General features: G+C 33.9%; 2 protein-coding genes across 2 annotated transcripts; both read right to left on the reverse strand.

The window, feature by feature from the left end:
* Window positions 1-2,811: 2,811 nt before the first annotated feature.
* On the reverse strand, window positions 2,812-3,791 carry LOC135220197 (uncharacterized). Its single transcript, XM_064257479.1, has 2 exons — window positions 3,486-3,791; window positions 2,812-3,078 (listed from the first exon to the last, which is right to left on the reverse strand). The coding sequence occupies exons 1-2, from the start codon at window positions 3,767-3,769 to the stop codon at window positions 2,946-2,948; spliced, it is 417 nt and encodes a 138-aa protein (XP_064113549.1). The 5' UTR covers window positions 3,770-3,791; the 3' UTR covers window positions 2,812-2,945.
* A 7,327-nt stretch (window positions 3,792-11,118) lies between these two features.
* LOC135220199 (uncharacterized) lies at window positions 11,119-12,000 on the reverse strand. Its single transcript, XM_064257480.1, has 2 exons — window positions 11,698-12,000; window positions 11,119-11,349 (listed from the first exon to the last, which is right to left on the reverse strand). The coding sequence occupies exons 1-2, from the start codon at window positions 11,979-11,981 to the stop codon at window positions 11,226-11,228; spliced, it is 408 nt and encodes a 135-aa protein (XP_064113550.1). The 5' UTR covers window positions 11,982-12,000; the 3' UTR covers window positions 11,119-11,225.
* Between the last annotated feature and the right edge of the window lie 3,000 nt (window positions 12,001-15,000).

Here is a 15,000-nt window from a genome sequence, read left to right on the forward strand (position 1 = left end):
TTTTCTAGATTTTGCACATGTAATTTTCGACGTAAAACATTTTTTGTGGGGGGGAACAAAGCAATATTTTTACAAATTGCTTTTGCCTTCATAGATTTCACGTCAATATAAATAACGTCTCCATATAGATTTTACGTAGATATGAATACCGTCTCCTCCATATAGATATCAGGTAAATATAGATAACGTCTCCTTCATATAGTTTTCACGTAAATATAAATAAAATTGCCTCCACATAGATTTCATGTAAATACGAATAACGTCTCCTTCCCACAGATATCGAGTCAATAAGAATAACGTCGCCTCCATGTAGTCTTCCAGAATCCCTTGCCAAATATCAACCTTGACCCGTATATTTCGCTTCATACCATGAGACAGAACATGTGCTAAAGAAATAACTTCATAGAGACCGTATCTTGTTTATTCTCACTTCCTTCGGACCTCCAAGATTTTTTTTAGGGAGGAGACGATGAGCGTTATTTCATTTATAATCCCTATTCACCCGAAGGTACTGTCGTTTGTAATCGCTGCTCACCCTTGTGCAATTTGCAGTAAATACAGAACAGGAGACAGGAATACGACGGGTATCGAAAAAGTTTAGATTACGTTTTTATATTTTGAACAGCGCAGATTACGTTTCGGATACGCTTGACTCCGATTTATGTTTTAGATTTTTTTGTCACTCAGTATTGGTTTTAATGCAATAAAATTACTCATTTGCTAAGAGATTACTAGCTATTCATCCTGCAAATATTCTAATCGCAATAGATTTATTATATGATGAGACTTACTGTATAGTTTATGTCTGTTATGTAGAGATAAACCTGTGTTTTTTTACTCCTTTGTTTTAATGCTTACCATACCACGCTACGGCGGATGTGCGACCTTCGTTATGACTTTAGTCAATAATAATAACTACATCATTTTTATTTTACCTTTCTTTGTTTCGAAATGGTTCGGTGTTTCATAGCAGACAATTATCACTAGGAACGATAAATCAGGTTAGCGCGTAACAGGAAATATTTTACTACGTAGACAAGAGTTTATTGTTGAAATAAAATCATTCATTTTATATACAAAATATTGTCTAATTATTATTCTTACAGTTACAAGCTTGAAACACATATTCCCATTCTTCCATTTCCCATATCCAGTTAATATAATGAGTGGCATTACCGACCTGTTATGTGAATTGCAAATACATATTTCATTATACTTTAAAATAAGTGTTTCATATCGAACGGAAAGTATTTGGCGATTTGTATTCGGCTTGATTTAGCATTTTAAATAATTATTTACCTAAATTCACACTCTTTCTTGTATACTACCTTATAACTTAATTCAGCATTCACAGAAGTAATGTTGCCAAGTATGCTAAAGTGACCTTTGATAGAAAGGTCACTTTGGTCAGTAATAAGGACAGACATTTTTAATGATGCTAATAAACTTTGATGATTAAATACTCCTTGTCATCACGGGGTTCATTTGCACGTTTGTATATAAGATATATATATATATATATATATATATATATATATATATATATATATATATATATATATATATATATATATATACACACACACACACATATATATATATATATATATATATATATATAAATATAAAGTAAATGTTCCCCACCCAGACTATTATATAGAAAGTTAAATCAATCACTAAATAAACATTTCTCTAGAAGACCAGAAGTACTAATTGTACAAAAAATTAGTTCCTATGCAACCGTTCCATATATCCGTGACCTAACCTTTCAAAAAAGATTCACACAAATTATTTATGACCATATCCCAGCATATCAGTCAAATTAAGTTAAAAAAATCTTCTTAATATAGGATCTTTCTTTAAGATAAGGGATCAGCTGTGTCCTCATATGTCCTCTGGTGTCATCTATAAATATGTATTTCAAGGATTTATGTGGGATCCACCAGTAGGCTTTTGGAGGTGAGTATTGATTCACATCGGGGAGTCAGTTTCCGAAGGTAGCAGAATCTCGACCCCAGAGCACTCCAATATCAGGAACGAGTCAAAACAATGGTAAACCTACATTGAGAACAAAGATTTGGTTGTCATCGGTCATACTACCAATATTCAAGATTTAACAATCCTGGAGTTGTTGTTTATAAAGCGACTTGTACCATCGTCGAACACTCATACATCTGTGAGCCAATTGAATCTAGCCTAACTCCGTATTGTGGTGGTTTCTTTCCATTTAGCTCCTTACTATATCACCTCTAGATGATGTGTTTTTATTTAATTCATTCTTATTTCATTCTTACTCTGTTATATTTTAAATGAATTCTTAGACTGCACTTGTGTTTTTATCTTTTCTTATGGGCAGCCCAGACGATGTAATTCTGTACATAATTACGAAACGTTGGTAAAATAAAAAAAGACAGCCTCCTGAAGTGTGGTCTTTTACCGTCTTCCTCTGAATAAAATATATATATATATATATATATATATATATATATATATATATATATTTATATACATATAAATATATATATATATATGCCTATTTTTGCATTGCATCAAGTTTCAAGTTTTCTATACTCATAATGCATTTGCTGGCTTTGATTTAATTACTGATGATTTCATTGTTTTATATATTACAGCGATACACCTACTCTCTCTCTCTCTGTTAGATTTAACCAGTTAGTGACTAAAACACGTTTCATTTTTTTCGATTTTTTCTCATACCCTGTCATCAACGTATACATAATTCTTTTCCTCCGAGGCTTTGTAATCATTCACTAATTCATTCAAAATGGAATTAAAAAACGAGTCTTTTGTATGTTTTCTTGTTTATAATAAAAAAACAATGCCATAATTCAAAACATAATAAATACGTAACAAACTGACGAATGGAATAAAATTATAGAAACATGAAGAACAACGGAACAAGATCATTTGAATTATTTAGATAATTAGGACTGCCAAAGGTCACGACCACCGTAGGAAGATCGATCCTTTCTCAAAATCGTTTCTTCTGATTGTTCCCATTTCTTCACAGCATCAGCCAGAGCATCCAGGACTTCGGTCACTGGTTCCAGGGATCGACTGGGGAAGGAAATTAAGATTAGGAATATAGTTCAGGTAGATAGTTTAATATAAAAAAAATTAGTGAATGGTGTAGTAGATGTATTTAGAATATTATTCATAAAGAACAATTTGAATCGATAAAATTGTACTTATGCTTTATCATAAACCGAAAATAAGGGTTTTCGCTGATGTATAATTTAGAGGTTAATTTAGGGGTTGATATATATGAACCTATAAAGTGGTAGTTAATAATCGCTTATACGATGCAAAAATGATGGTACGTTAATCAATTTTAGCCACAAGGGTGCATTATCAAAATATCAGTCAATAATATTTCGATAACGTCAACTGATGGCTAAAAAAAGGATTCAAGCACCATTATTTATGGCACCGTATAATCATAAATGATGGAGAAATCGTGTTACCTGTCTCTTCCGAATTTATCGAAAGTGATCTGGTGCCTGTTCTTCTGCCAAGCGTCAGCAGCCGAGACGGCCAGACTTCTTCCCAAAGGGAAAAATGGTTTCGTGAAAAGGTCAGCAATAAAGATGACGGCCACAACAACCAGAGCCAACCAACCGAAAGTCTTCAAGTCGAAATCCTTGAAGGTATTCGCCAAATCGAAGTTGCGCATCCAGTTGCTGAGGTCAAAGTTCCTCAATCCCTCCTGCAGGTAGTATCCGAGTGAGGAGACGGCGGTCGAAGACATGGTTGGTTCTTGGCGCTGTGAGTGAGCTTTGCGAAGTGATGCGCTGAGTGGCCGACTTGGCTTTATATGGCCGGACAGAAATGAAAGGTACTCTGAGGTCGACTTTTGGCCTGGGGAATTCTGTGAACACCGGATATTGAGGTAAAGGGTCACTGCCAGATTAAGGGGACGAAGAGAGAGAGAGAGAGAGAGAGAGAGAGGAGAGAGAGAGAGAGAGAGAGAGAGAGAAATACTAACCGGAACTTCGGTTGCGTGAGAAGACAAATCCAGGTGTCAAATTCAGCACCAAACAATAAAAATGTTTTCCCATTTGGAAGCGTGTGGAACTGAGAACCAGATTTGATTAACATGAGGTTGCCGTTTTGTTTTCCTGTTCTTGTAAACGTTGTTATGTCACAGATCGCAATAACAAGTATATTTCGGGATATGTTTTGTTGTTATCGAATAATTTGTTTTCTAGATTTTGCACATGTAATTTACGACGTAAAACATTTTTTTGTGGGGGGGAACAAAGCAATATTTTTACAAATTGCTTTTGCCTTCATAGATTTCGCGTCAATATAAATAACGTCTTCATATAGATTTTACGTAAATATGAATAACGTCACCTCCGTATAGATTTCATATAAATATAAATAACGTCTCCTCCTTATAGATATCAGGTAAATATAAATAACGTCTCCTTCATATAGTTTTCACGTAAATATAAATAAAATTTCCTCCACATAGATTTCATGTAAATACGAGTAATGTCTCCTTCCTATAGATTTCGCGTCAATATGAATAACATCGCCTCCATGTAGTCTTCCAGAATCCCCTGCCAAATATCAACCTTGACCCGTATATTTCGCTTCATACCATGAGACAGAACATGTGCTAAAGAAATAACTTCATAGAGACCGTATCTTGTTTATTCTCACTTCCTTCGGACCTCCAAGATTTTTTTTAGGGAGGAGACGATGAGCGTTATTTCATTTATAATCCCTATTCACCCGAAGGTACTGTCGTTTGTAATCGCTGCTCACCCTTGTGCAATTTGCAGTAAATACAGAACAGGAGACAGGAATACGACGGGTATCGAAAAAGTTTAGATTACGGTTTTTATCTTCTGAACAGCGCAGATTACGTTTCGAATAAAAGCACAACTCTATCAGTTCATACGCTTGACTCCGATTTATGTTTTAGATTTTTTTGTCACTCAGTTTTGGTTTTATTGCAACAAAATTACTCAATTGCTAAGAGAGTACTAGCTATTCATCCTGCAAATATTCTAATCGCATTAGATTTATTATATGATTATACAGAACGTATAGCTTATGTCTGGTATGTCGAGATAAACCTGTCTTTCTTAACCCCTTTGTTTTAGTGCGTAACATACCACACTACGACGGATATGCGACCTTCGGTATGACTTTTGAAAATAATTATGACTATATAATTTTTATTTAACTTTCTTTGTTTCGAGACGGTTCGGTGTTTCATAGCAGGCAATTATCACTGGGAACGATAATTCAGGTTAGAAAGTAATAGGAAATATATTACGGAGACAAGAGTTTATTGTTGAAATAAAATAAATTATTTTATACTTAAAATATTGTTTAACTATGATTCTTACAGTTACTAGCTTGGAGCATATTCCCATTCTTTCTTTTTCAATATCATGTGAATAGCAAGTATTTAGTTTTACTTCAAAATTATTGTTTCATATCGAACAAAACGTAATTGGGGATTTTTTATTCGGCTTGTTTTGGCGTTTTAAATACTTACTTACCTATATTCACACTCTTTCTTGTATAATACCTTATAACTTAATTCAGCAGTCACAGAAGTACTGTTGCCAAGTATGCTAAATATTTAATCTCCATAGCAAGGTCACTTTGGTCAGTAATAAAGACTTCCTTTTCCATGAAGCTCATACAATCTGGAAATTAAATACTCCTTTCATCACGGGATTCATTTGTACGCCTATGTATGTATGTACACACACACACACACACACACACACACACACACATATATATATATATATATATATATATATATATATATATACATACCATACACACACAGTCACAAAAACACACACACAGACACACACACACACACACACACACACATATATATATATATATATATATATATATATATATATATATATATATATATAGTCTTAAGAGCCCTTAAAACACAAAGTTCGTAGCAAAACCAGATATTTCGATTAAATATTGTTATCCTGATCATTGGCTGTGATCTGGATTACAAGCTGTTAATCGCAAAACTAGTTTTCTCTCGTAAACAGTGTTTTTATGAGTCTTTTACACTTAATAGAACTGAGTTAGAATGCAGTAAAAAAGACATTCATGTACATTTATAAATACGCATATATAGACCACGCGCACCACATATATATGTGCGTGTAATTGTGTGTGTATGTATATGTATATATATATATATACACACACACACACACATATATATATATTATATATATATTATATATATATATATATATATATATATTATATATATATATATGTGTGTGTGTATGTGTATGTGTGTGTTTGATATATGTATATAAATGTAAAACATTAATATAGCGTATAATAAATGAATAGTATATAATATATATATATATATATATATATATATATATATATATGCATTATATGTATGTGTATATTTATACATATGTATATAAATATACATATATAAGCGTATTATAAATGAATAATATTATATATATATAGTATATAGTATATATATATATATATATATATATATATATATATATATATGGGCTCGCAGGAAAAGCGAAAGGAAAATTCTCAGATACCGGATTTTCCTTTCACCTTTCCTGCGAGTGCTTGTATATGTTTATATGCCACTGGACTATTGTTACTATTCTTGTATTAAATGTGTATATAATATATATATATATATATATATATATATATATATATATATATATATATATATATATATATATATATTGCATGAACTTTTCCGTACTCATAATGCCTTTGCTGGCTTTGATTATTTACTTCTCTCTCTCTCTCTCTCTCTCTCTCTCTCTCTCTCTCGTCTAACTCTCTCCTCTCTCATCTCTCTCTGTTAGGGTTAAACAATTAATGATTCAAACACGTTTCATTCTTTTCGATTTTTTTATTTCTTATCATTAACGTATACTACATTATTCTTTTCCATGAGGCCTTGATATCCTTCTTTAAGTCATTCAAAATGGATCAAAAACGAGTTTTTTTGTTGGTCTTATTGTTTATAATTCATAAATAATATCATAATAAATAGGTAGCAAGCAGGCGAGGGGATTAGAATTTTAGAAACACTGAAGAACAACGGAACAAGATCATTTGAATCCCTTTGATTATTAGGACTGCCAAAGGTCACGACCTCCGTAGGAAGATCGATCCTTTGTCAAGCTCGTTTCTTCGTATCGTTCCCATTTCTTCATAGCATCAGCCAGAGCATCCAGGACTTCGGTCATTGGTTCCAGGGATCGACTGGGGAAAGGAAATCAGAAATATTAATTCAAAGACAAAAATTAATTTGCATCAAAATAGGGTCACCGAGTGCGTTCAGTTCGGCGCTTAATGAATACAAGATTTTTTTTTATTAACTGTTATTTTTACGTAATAAAGATTTTAGCATTAAATAATGCTAGTATTAAACATCTTTATTATCTAATTATTTTCCTTTTAAAAATGTTACCATATAGAGTCGTTATTTCTAAGACCATTTAAGGATCTACTGAATGGGGAACATGGCCTATTGAGGTTTTGCCAAGTAATTACAAAACAAATCCAATTACCTGTCCCTTCCGAATTTATCAAAAGTAATTTGTTGTCTGTTCTTCTGTCAAGCATCAGCAGCCGATACTGCCAGACTCCTTCCAAGCGGAAAATAAGGCTTCGAAAAGAAATCAGCAACAAATACGACGGCCACTACAACCAGAGCCAACCAACCGAAAGTCTTCAGGTCAAGGTCTTTGATGGAACTCGCCAAATCGAAGTTCCGCATCCAATGGCTGAGGTCAAAGTTCCTCAGTCCCTCCTGTAGGTAGTATCCGAGTGAGGAGACGGCGGTCGATTCCATGGTTCTCAGGGCTCGGGGTGTGGTTGTTTTGTTTAGTAATGCCTAGTGTACGTAGCTGGTCTGGCTTTTTACTATCGGGCGAAAACGAAAGGTACCCTTGGTTCCTCTCGCAGCGGCGGGGAATTCTTGGGAACTCCGGATGTAGGAGAGGTTAACTGTCAACGTCACAACGAGAAGATAGATATATAAAAAAAATCTAAAAAAAACTAACTAACCGGAACTATGGTTTAGATAGATGAGAAAGCTACCGGTCAATTTGAGTAGCCGTCAAAAAGATGTTTCTCATCTTGTTGTCATATGAAATGGAAAATGAAGTTGCGTTTTATAACGATGTCGCTTTAGTGCGCTTAGTATTGTTGGGTTGGTATTGATGTAAGCCATATTAAAGCATATTATTGTCAAATGGAAATTTCAATGGAACTTCCAACAGCCAAGTTTTAAATGCATTATAAAACATTTCGCTTTAGAACGAATATTTATATTCGCCACATTAAGACTGCAAACCAAAGTGGCTCCCAAACTGGGGTCCGCGAACCCCTAGGGATCCAGGAGAAGGCCATTGGGGGTCCGCGACACTATAAAAGAATGAATATTTAAAAAAAAAAATCTGGCTGTTTCCACCAAGTTTTCTTTGTATTGAGTTTGAAGCAATAAGAAAAAGAGAGAAAATAATTCATATAATTATTTATACTTACTTTGTGCAGGACCATTCAAATATTAAATATACTACTGGGTATCATGGTATGGCAATGATAATTTTAGACTGGCTGTGGTCCTCGGCCGGGACTCTTTATATCTTGGGGTCCTGGGTATGGTCAAGTTTGGGAACCACTGGTGTAGGGAATGCTAGCATGTAAAGGACGCTCTTCATATAGAACGTGCTTTGTTTCTCCTCGCTTTCTCTGGATATCTAAGGTCGTCCAGAAAGGAAAGGATGAACATTACATCATTCTTAACCCTGGTTCACTCGAGGGTACTGTCGCTTATAATCTCTATTCACCCTTTTGCAATTTGCAATAAATACAGAGCAGGAGTGAGGAATATGCCTGAATATTGCCAGATCTTCAGGTCATATTGTCTATCGTGTGAATTATATCGGTACCTTGTGACAGCATTCACATTATTGTTACATACTACATTGATGTTAAGGATTTTTCTTGTGTATGTAACTATCTGTTTGTCGAGCTATCACTGTCCGTTGTTGAAGTTTCAATATTCATTAATTTTTTTAACCGCTGAGTGTACTCAATGACACTTTATTGACAAACTATTCTAACATTAACCAAGCGCCGTTCTTGTAAAGTTAATAACATCAAGTATTTCAATAAGACCGACGTAGTATACTGAAGACAATTTTAAATGTACAGGAATGTTACGTGAATATCAAAATGCCACATGTTCCTTATATAAGGAAACCACTGTAAATTATTGTTTTTTCAAGATTTGATAGTGCCCATGCGTTAGTGCCCCGTATGTGTATGCGTTTATGATAAATTAAATGTATTTATATTAGTATGTTTAGGAACTGCGCAGTCTGACAATTATTCATTAACTTTCGGGATTGATGATTTTCAGGAATTTAATTTTATTTTGAAGTGATAAATCTATTCTCTTGAATTCGAGATCCCCTTTGACATGACATTTGCGAAGCTGAAGAACCTACAAGTTTATTTCGCCTCTAAGACAAAAGGTCACGGGAAACATTGATAATAATGAGGATATTCACCGTGTTACGATGAACTGTTATTATCCCTCAAAGTTTATCAAGAAAAAGTTCTTTTTGTAACTGGGCCAATCATGAAAAATGAACTGCGTAAAAATGAAATATTTCAGGTGGAAATGTTTAAGAATTTATATACACAGTCGTTGCAGAATTTGGTTTCTGATATTCTCGATGACAAGATGTGGCTTTATCTAATTGTTGATTAATATTCGCATATCGTTTATATTTGCGACAGAGGTACATACTGTTTCATTGATCGCTGAAGGCTGTTGATATAATGCATATAATCTTAATTGCCAGAACGTTTATGTTTTCTGGTTTTCGCTTACTCGGGAAGTAAGACTACAAACAACTTTCTTATCGTTGTTGTTGTTGTTGTTCTTGCTGTTGTTGCTCTTGTTGGGGGGTTAGGAAAGATCTATGGAAAACCTAAAAAGGTCTGGAAAAGGTGTTTCTCGCTGAGTTAAAGATGCAGGAATTTTACGATAGGATATTTATGATTTATTTATTAGAATGAAAATGTCAAATATAGATAACTTGCATGTTAAACAGTACAGAACAATTGTTTCTAATAAAATATAGCGTATTTATTTTAATTTTCGTTGATGAAACAACGCTCTATTTGACCGTAGATTTTATCACTTAGCACGAGTAAGCTGGAGGCCGGATTACGCCTTGTTTTCATACATAGAAAATATATGATGTTCTTGTCCAGCTGCAGAAAAATATTAGTGACGGTTAGAAAAAAGTTGTTTTCTTGCGATGAAATGAAGATCAAACCAGAATGCAATGATTAAATTATTATCAGCTCTATTCACGCCGTGTTTAAAACAAAACTCGCACAAAAGGCGCCTGCGTGTTAATTATACTTAAATGGTCTTGCCCTGTGCTTTTAATTTGGCTGGCAACACTGGGCGCAGTTCTCATTATAAGCGTTTTCGCAGAGCAATTCTCTGTTGTGTTTTATTGGATACACGATTGCTATTAGCAAAATGACTGTGCAAAAACAAAAAACAAAAATCTCGAATTGTTTGTGCGATAAAAGATTTTATCTCTTTACCAATAATCGCCTCATTACCTGTAATTTATTAAAGCGACAATCTATTGATATTAGACATTTTCTCGGGACACTGAAGAAAATTAGTCCAATTCAAAACAAAGAAGATTGTATGTTATTTATCTTTTTTTTTCTAATATCCCTGAGAGCTCAAACCTTCTGGTGTATTTTTCTCAGTTTCTTGCATATAATAAATTAGTGACCGAAGATTTTATCAAATTAATGAAAGCTTTCTCAACGCATTCCTTGAAGCTGTGTCTCAAATTCATTTATTCCCATCTGTAAGAAAATGATTGCTCCAAGGAGTTTTTGATAATATTCCAACCAAACTAATATTTGTTCGTATTTTGTTTAATCCTAACAAATGAAGAAATTCGTAGGGATCGTATGTAGTGAGATTGATTGCACCATCGTGTGATATTCTCGTCTATATAATAAAGTCAAAAGAAAAAGGCAGGCCTTATTTTAGATATATTTCTCGGCAAACATATTTTTCAACCAATAAATAACAAATAAATAAACTTGCACAAAATTTGAAACTATATATATTTTTTTATAAAACTAGACTAATGGAGATTTCGTCCGCCATAAGCGGATCGATCTTGTGCCCCATTTCTTTCAGATTGCTCCCATTTCTTCACAGCATCAGCCAGAGCATCCAGAATTTCGGTCACAGGTTCCAGAGAACGGCTGAGGAAAGAGAATTAGGTATTAGGATAAAGCTTTAAACATAAATCATAGTCTTAAAACTCATTGTCTAGCCTCAGTATTGAATATTATCGTCTTATTTGGTATGTGATTGGAGATAAATTTTTGCAGATATAGTATGGCACCACGGAGTACTTTTTATTTAAAACTGTTAGAAAACTCAATAGGAATTCCTACGACGTATGATTAAAGCGAATTTATGTAATCATTACTATGATTTAGCGAATAGTTTAAGCAAATGAGAAATCAGTGATCATATGACTAAAACCTTTGATCAATTAAATGACAATTTTGAATATATTCAACGTGAAATTCGCCGCAGTAACTTACTTATCTCTGCCGAATTTATCGAAACGAACATTTTGCCTATTTCTCTGCCAGGCATCGGCAGCTGAAAAGGCCAGACTTTTCCCGAAAGGACCATAAGATTTAGTGAAGAGATCCGCGATAAAGATGACAGCCACCACAACCAGACCCAACAAGCCGAAAGTCTTCAGGTCGAGGTCTTTGATGGAATTGGCCAGATCGAAGCTTCGCATCCAATTGGTGAGGTCGAAGTTCTTCAGTCCCTCCTGGAGGTGGTACACGAAAGGGGAGACGGTGGTGTAGGCCATGGTCTTTGCTGCAGATTGCTGGGTGTGTCAGTGATGCCCAGCGAATCTGACCTCGCATTATATGTCAGTGCAAAAATGAAAGGAGAAGCGGCAGCGTATACCGGATGTGAGCGCTGCAAGTGGCAAAAGGCTCGAACCGGAACTCCCTCGTGAATGAGGAAATGGATTGCTTCATCTTCCTCAGTAGGAAATTCCGTGTATTCTGGCCGGTTCCCAAAACACAGTAGTATGTACAACGTCGAAAAGGCTCTCTCTCTCTCTCTCTCTCTCTCTCTCTCTCTCTCTCTCTCTCTTCTCTCTCCCCAGATTCAGCTGTCGTTATTACTTCAACAATTAGCGTTCACTAAATCAAAAGATTACAAAGAGATATAACCTCATTTGCCTCTTGTTTATATATACATACACACACACACACACGCGCAATATATATATATATATATATATATATATATATATATATATATATATATATATATACATATATACATATATATACATATATACACGATATATATATATATATATATATATATATATATATATATATATATATATATACATACTAAGAAAACACAAAAGTATGCAAGTGAGTTTGTTTATTAGCTGAAGCCACTAAGAATGTTGAAAATGAAATGACAGAGTACCAGGTACTTTCATATAATCAACACATCTTCGGGGTACAAACATTTTTTTTCAAATACACGAAAGTACGTAGCAATGTCATTTCATTTTGAACTTTATATATATATATATATATATATATATATATATATATATATATATATATATATATATAATATATATATATATACATACTAAGGAAACACAAAAGTATGCAAGTGATTTTGTTTATTAGCTGAAGCCACTAAGAATGTTGAAAATGAAATGACAGAGTACCAGGTACTTTCATATAATCAACACATCTTCGGGGTACAAACATTTTTTTTCAAATACACGAAAGTACGTAGCAATGTCATTTCATTTTGAACTATATATATATATATATATATATATATATATATATATATATATATATATATAATATCTATATATATAGTATATATATATATATATCTTATATAATGTTCATTATATTAATGAACAGTTTTCCTATATGACTCGCTTACTTTCTTCCACTACTTCTTGGAGCATGTAGCAAAATGCGTTGTAGCAGTGGATCTTACTTGTTATCTGAATGACTAAGGGAAAGTTATTAGGAAAAAGCGACATGATTTGTCTGATGAACTTATGTGAAAATATGAGAGCTGTGTTAGAAAGTAAAAAAAATTCTAATACAGTACGAAAATGACAATTATTTCAGTATTGCTTCAGAGAGAGAGAGAGAGAGAGAGAGAGAGAGAGAGAGAGAGAGAGAGAGAGAGAGAGAGAGAGAGAAGCTCTCCGTGTTCTATTTCCAGCTGAATATCGCACATTACTCGCAAGTTTCGCATTCGATTTACTAGCTCGGTCAGACGAATTCCATTCATTAAGTGTTGATGAATAATACTTTTAGACAGAGAGAGAGAGAGAGAGAGAGAGAGAGAGAGCAAATGGTTCATGGACTCCCCCTCAGTTTTTCCGTTGGTTATTTATATGTGCATTTGACAATTCTAACTAGGAATGAACGATATAAAAAGTAAACAGACTTGTAAAATATTCTATAGCGATCTCCAGGGACTAAAGATACGACACAGGATATTCTCACTTTAGTACAAGCCATGGTGTTGAGGTCAGTCATCATATGAGAAAAACAAAGCCAAACGAATGTCCGGGAGAAGCAAATGAAAAAGAAAAAAAAGAAAAATAGGCAAAGAAAAACAGTTTTGGGTCTCCCAGGTCATCTAATCGCCAACGAAAGTGAAAGTCCGTGATAGCTGTGACGTCATCTAGGGCTTCCCAAGAGAGCGTCAGGTAACTCGGTAAATATTGTGATGTCTTGCATCCGTGAGGGGTGTCTGTCTTCATGTTGTATTCAGATTGCCGAAGTTATTGCGTATTGGGGAAAGAATATTTCGAGTTTTCTTAATCGTCTGCACTCTGTATGACTTAATATGTATCGTTGTTCTTATTTTTTTGGCATCAAGGAAACGTGAGTAAATGTGTCATTTGTTTGTTTTAATTTTTTATGTCTTCATCAAGGAAACGTGAGATATTCTTAGTGATATTCTAGAATAGAACCATTATACTGCTCAGTAATTTGCATGTTTTTATAACTATGCACAAAGCAATTCTTTCTTACTGGAGAAATGAAAACACCAAAATATTTATTGTTTGATGATACAGGTACCTGCATATGACCTAAACAGTGACATGTGCATACACTGTGAATTGATCCCAAAGCGTCTCATGAAAGCAATTCAATCATTGGACTTCTCTTTTTACCTCCATTTATCTTTTCCTAGAAGTTTATTGCAAATAGCAACCAAAATTAAAGCGTATTAAATACAAGTTCATAAATGGGCCATAAAAATTTGCCCCTTTTAATCGAATAAAACACGAACAGAAATATGTTAAAAATTGGCATCATATTTTTAGGTGATTAGGCTTAGGTCATTAATATTATCCATGTATAGGAACATATCAAGTATCCAAGTATTCACAGTGAAGTAAGTGAATATATGGAATTCCCTCTGATGTAATCGTATAGGTCTAGAATATGCCTTTCTCTAGCTATCGCTTTACGAATAAATAAACAGACACTGGCCTTGACGAGAGAGTGTCTGGTCTTGGGATTGGGACGTTTGATCACATTTAATGAACTATGCTCACTTTAAGGCACGTTCCCATGTCCCCAAGTTGATCTACTGGTTTTATATATAGATATGGTGTCCTTTCTATCAAGGTGGACGATGCATAAAATATCTTTTGATTTTTCTTTAAAGCAAGAGACATCTGTAATATTGAATTAAATATCAATGCTTTCGGACCAAATATACACATCAATACATAAGTACTGATCCCATTTAGTTGTGGTAATATTAAAAGACTATAAGACGAAACTGGAAGAACTGCCAGGCTT

The sequence above is a fragment of the Macrobrachium nipponense genome, chromosome 1 (assembly GCF_015104395.2).
Source record: "Macrobrachium nipponense isolate FS-2020 chromosome 1, ASM1510439v2, whole genome shotgun sequence".
NCBI classification, from domain to species: Eukaryota; Metazoa; Arthropoda; class Malacostraca; order Decapoda; family Palaemonidae; genus Macrobrachium; species Macrobrachium nipponense.

What these genes read in the sequence shown, in the direction of transcription:
- LOC135220197 (XM_064257479.1), bottom strand. Translation starts at nt 3,769, where the DNA reads ATGTCTTCGACCGCCGTCTCCTCACTCGGATACTACCTGCAGGAGGGA. An exon ending in GATAAATTCGGAAGAGACAG is followed by an intron (nt 3,079 to 3,485) that starts GTAACACGATTT and finishes TTCCTTCCCCAG; the next exon opens with TCGATCCCTGGAACCAGTGA.
- LOC135220199 (XM_064257480.1), bottom strand. Translation starts at nt 11,981, where the DNA reads ATGGCCTACACCACCGTCTCCCCTTTCGTGTACCACCTCCAGGAGGGA. An exon ending in GATAAATTCGGCAGAGATAA is followed by an intron (nt 11,350 to 11,697) that starts GTAAGTTACTGC and finishes CTCTTTCCTCAG; the next exon opens with CCGTTCTCTGGAACCTGTGA.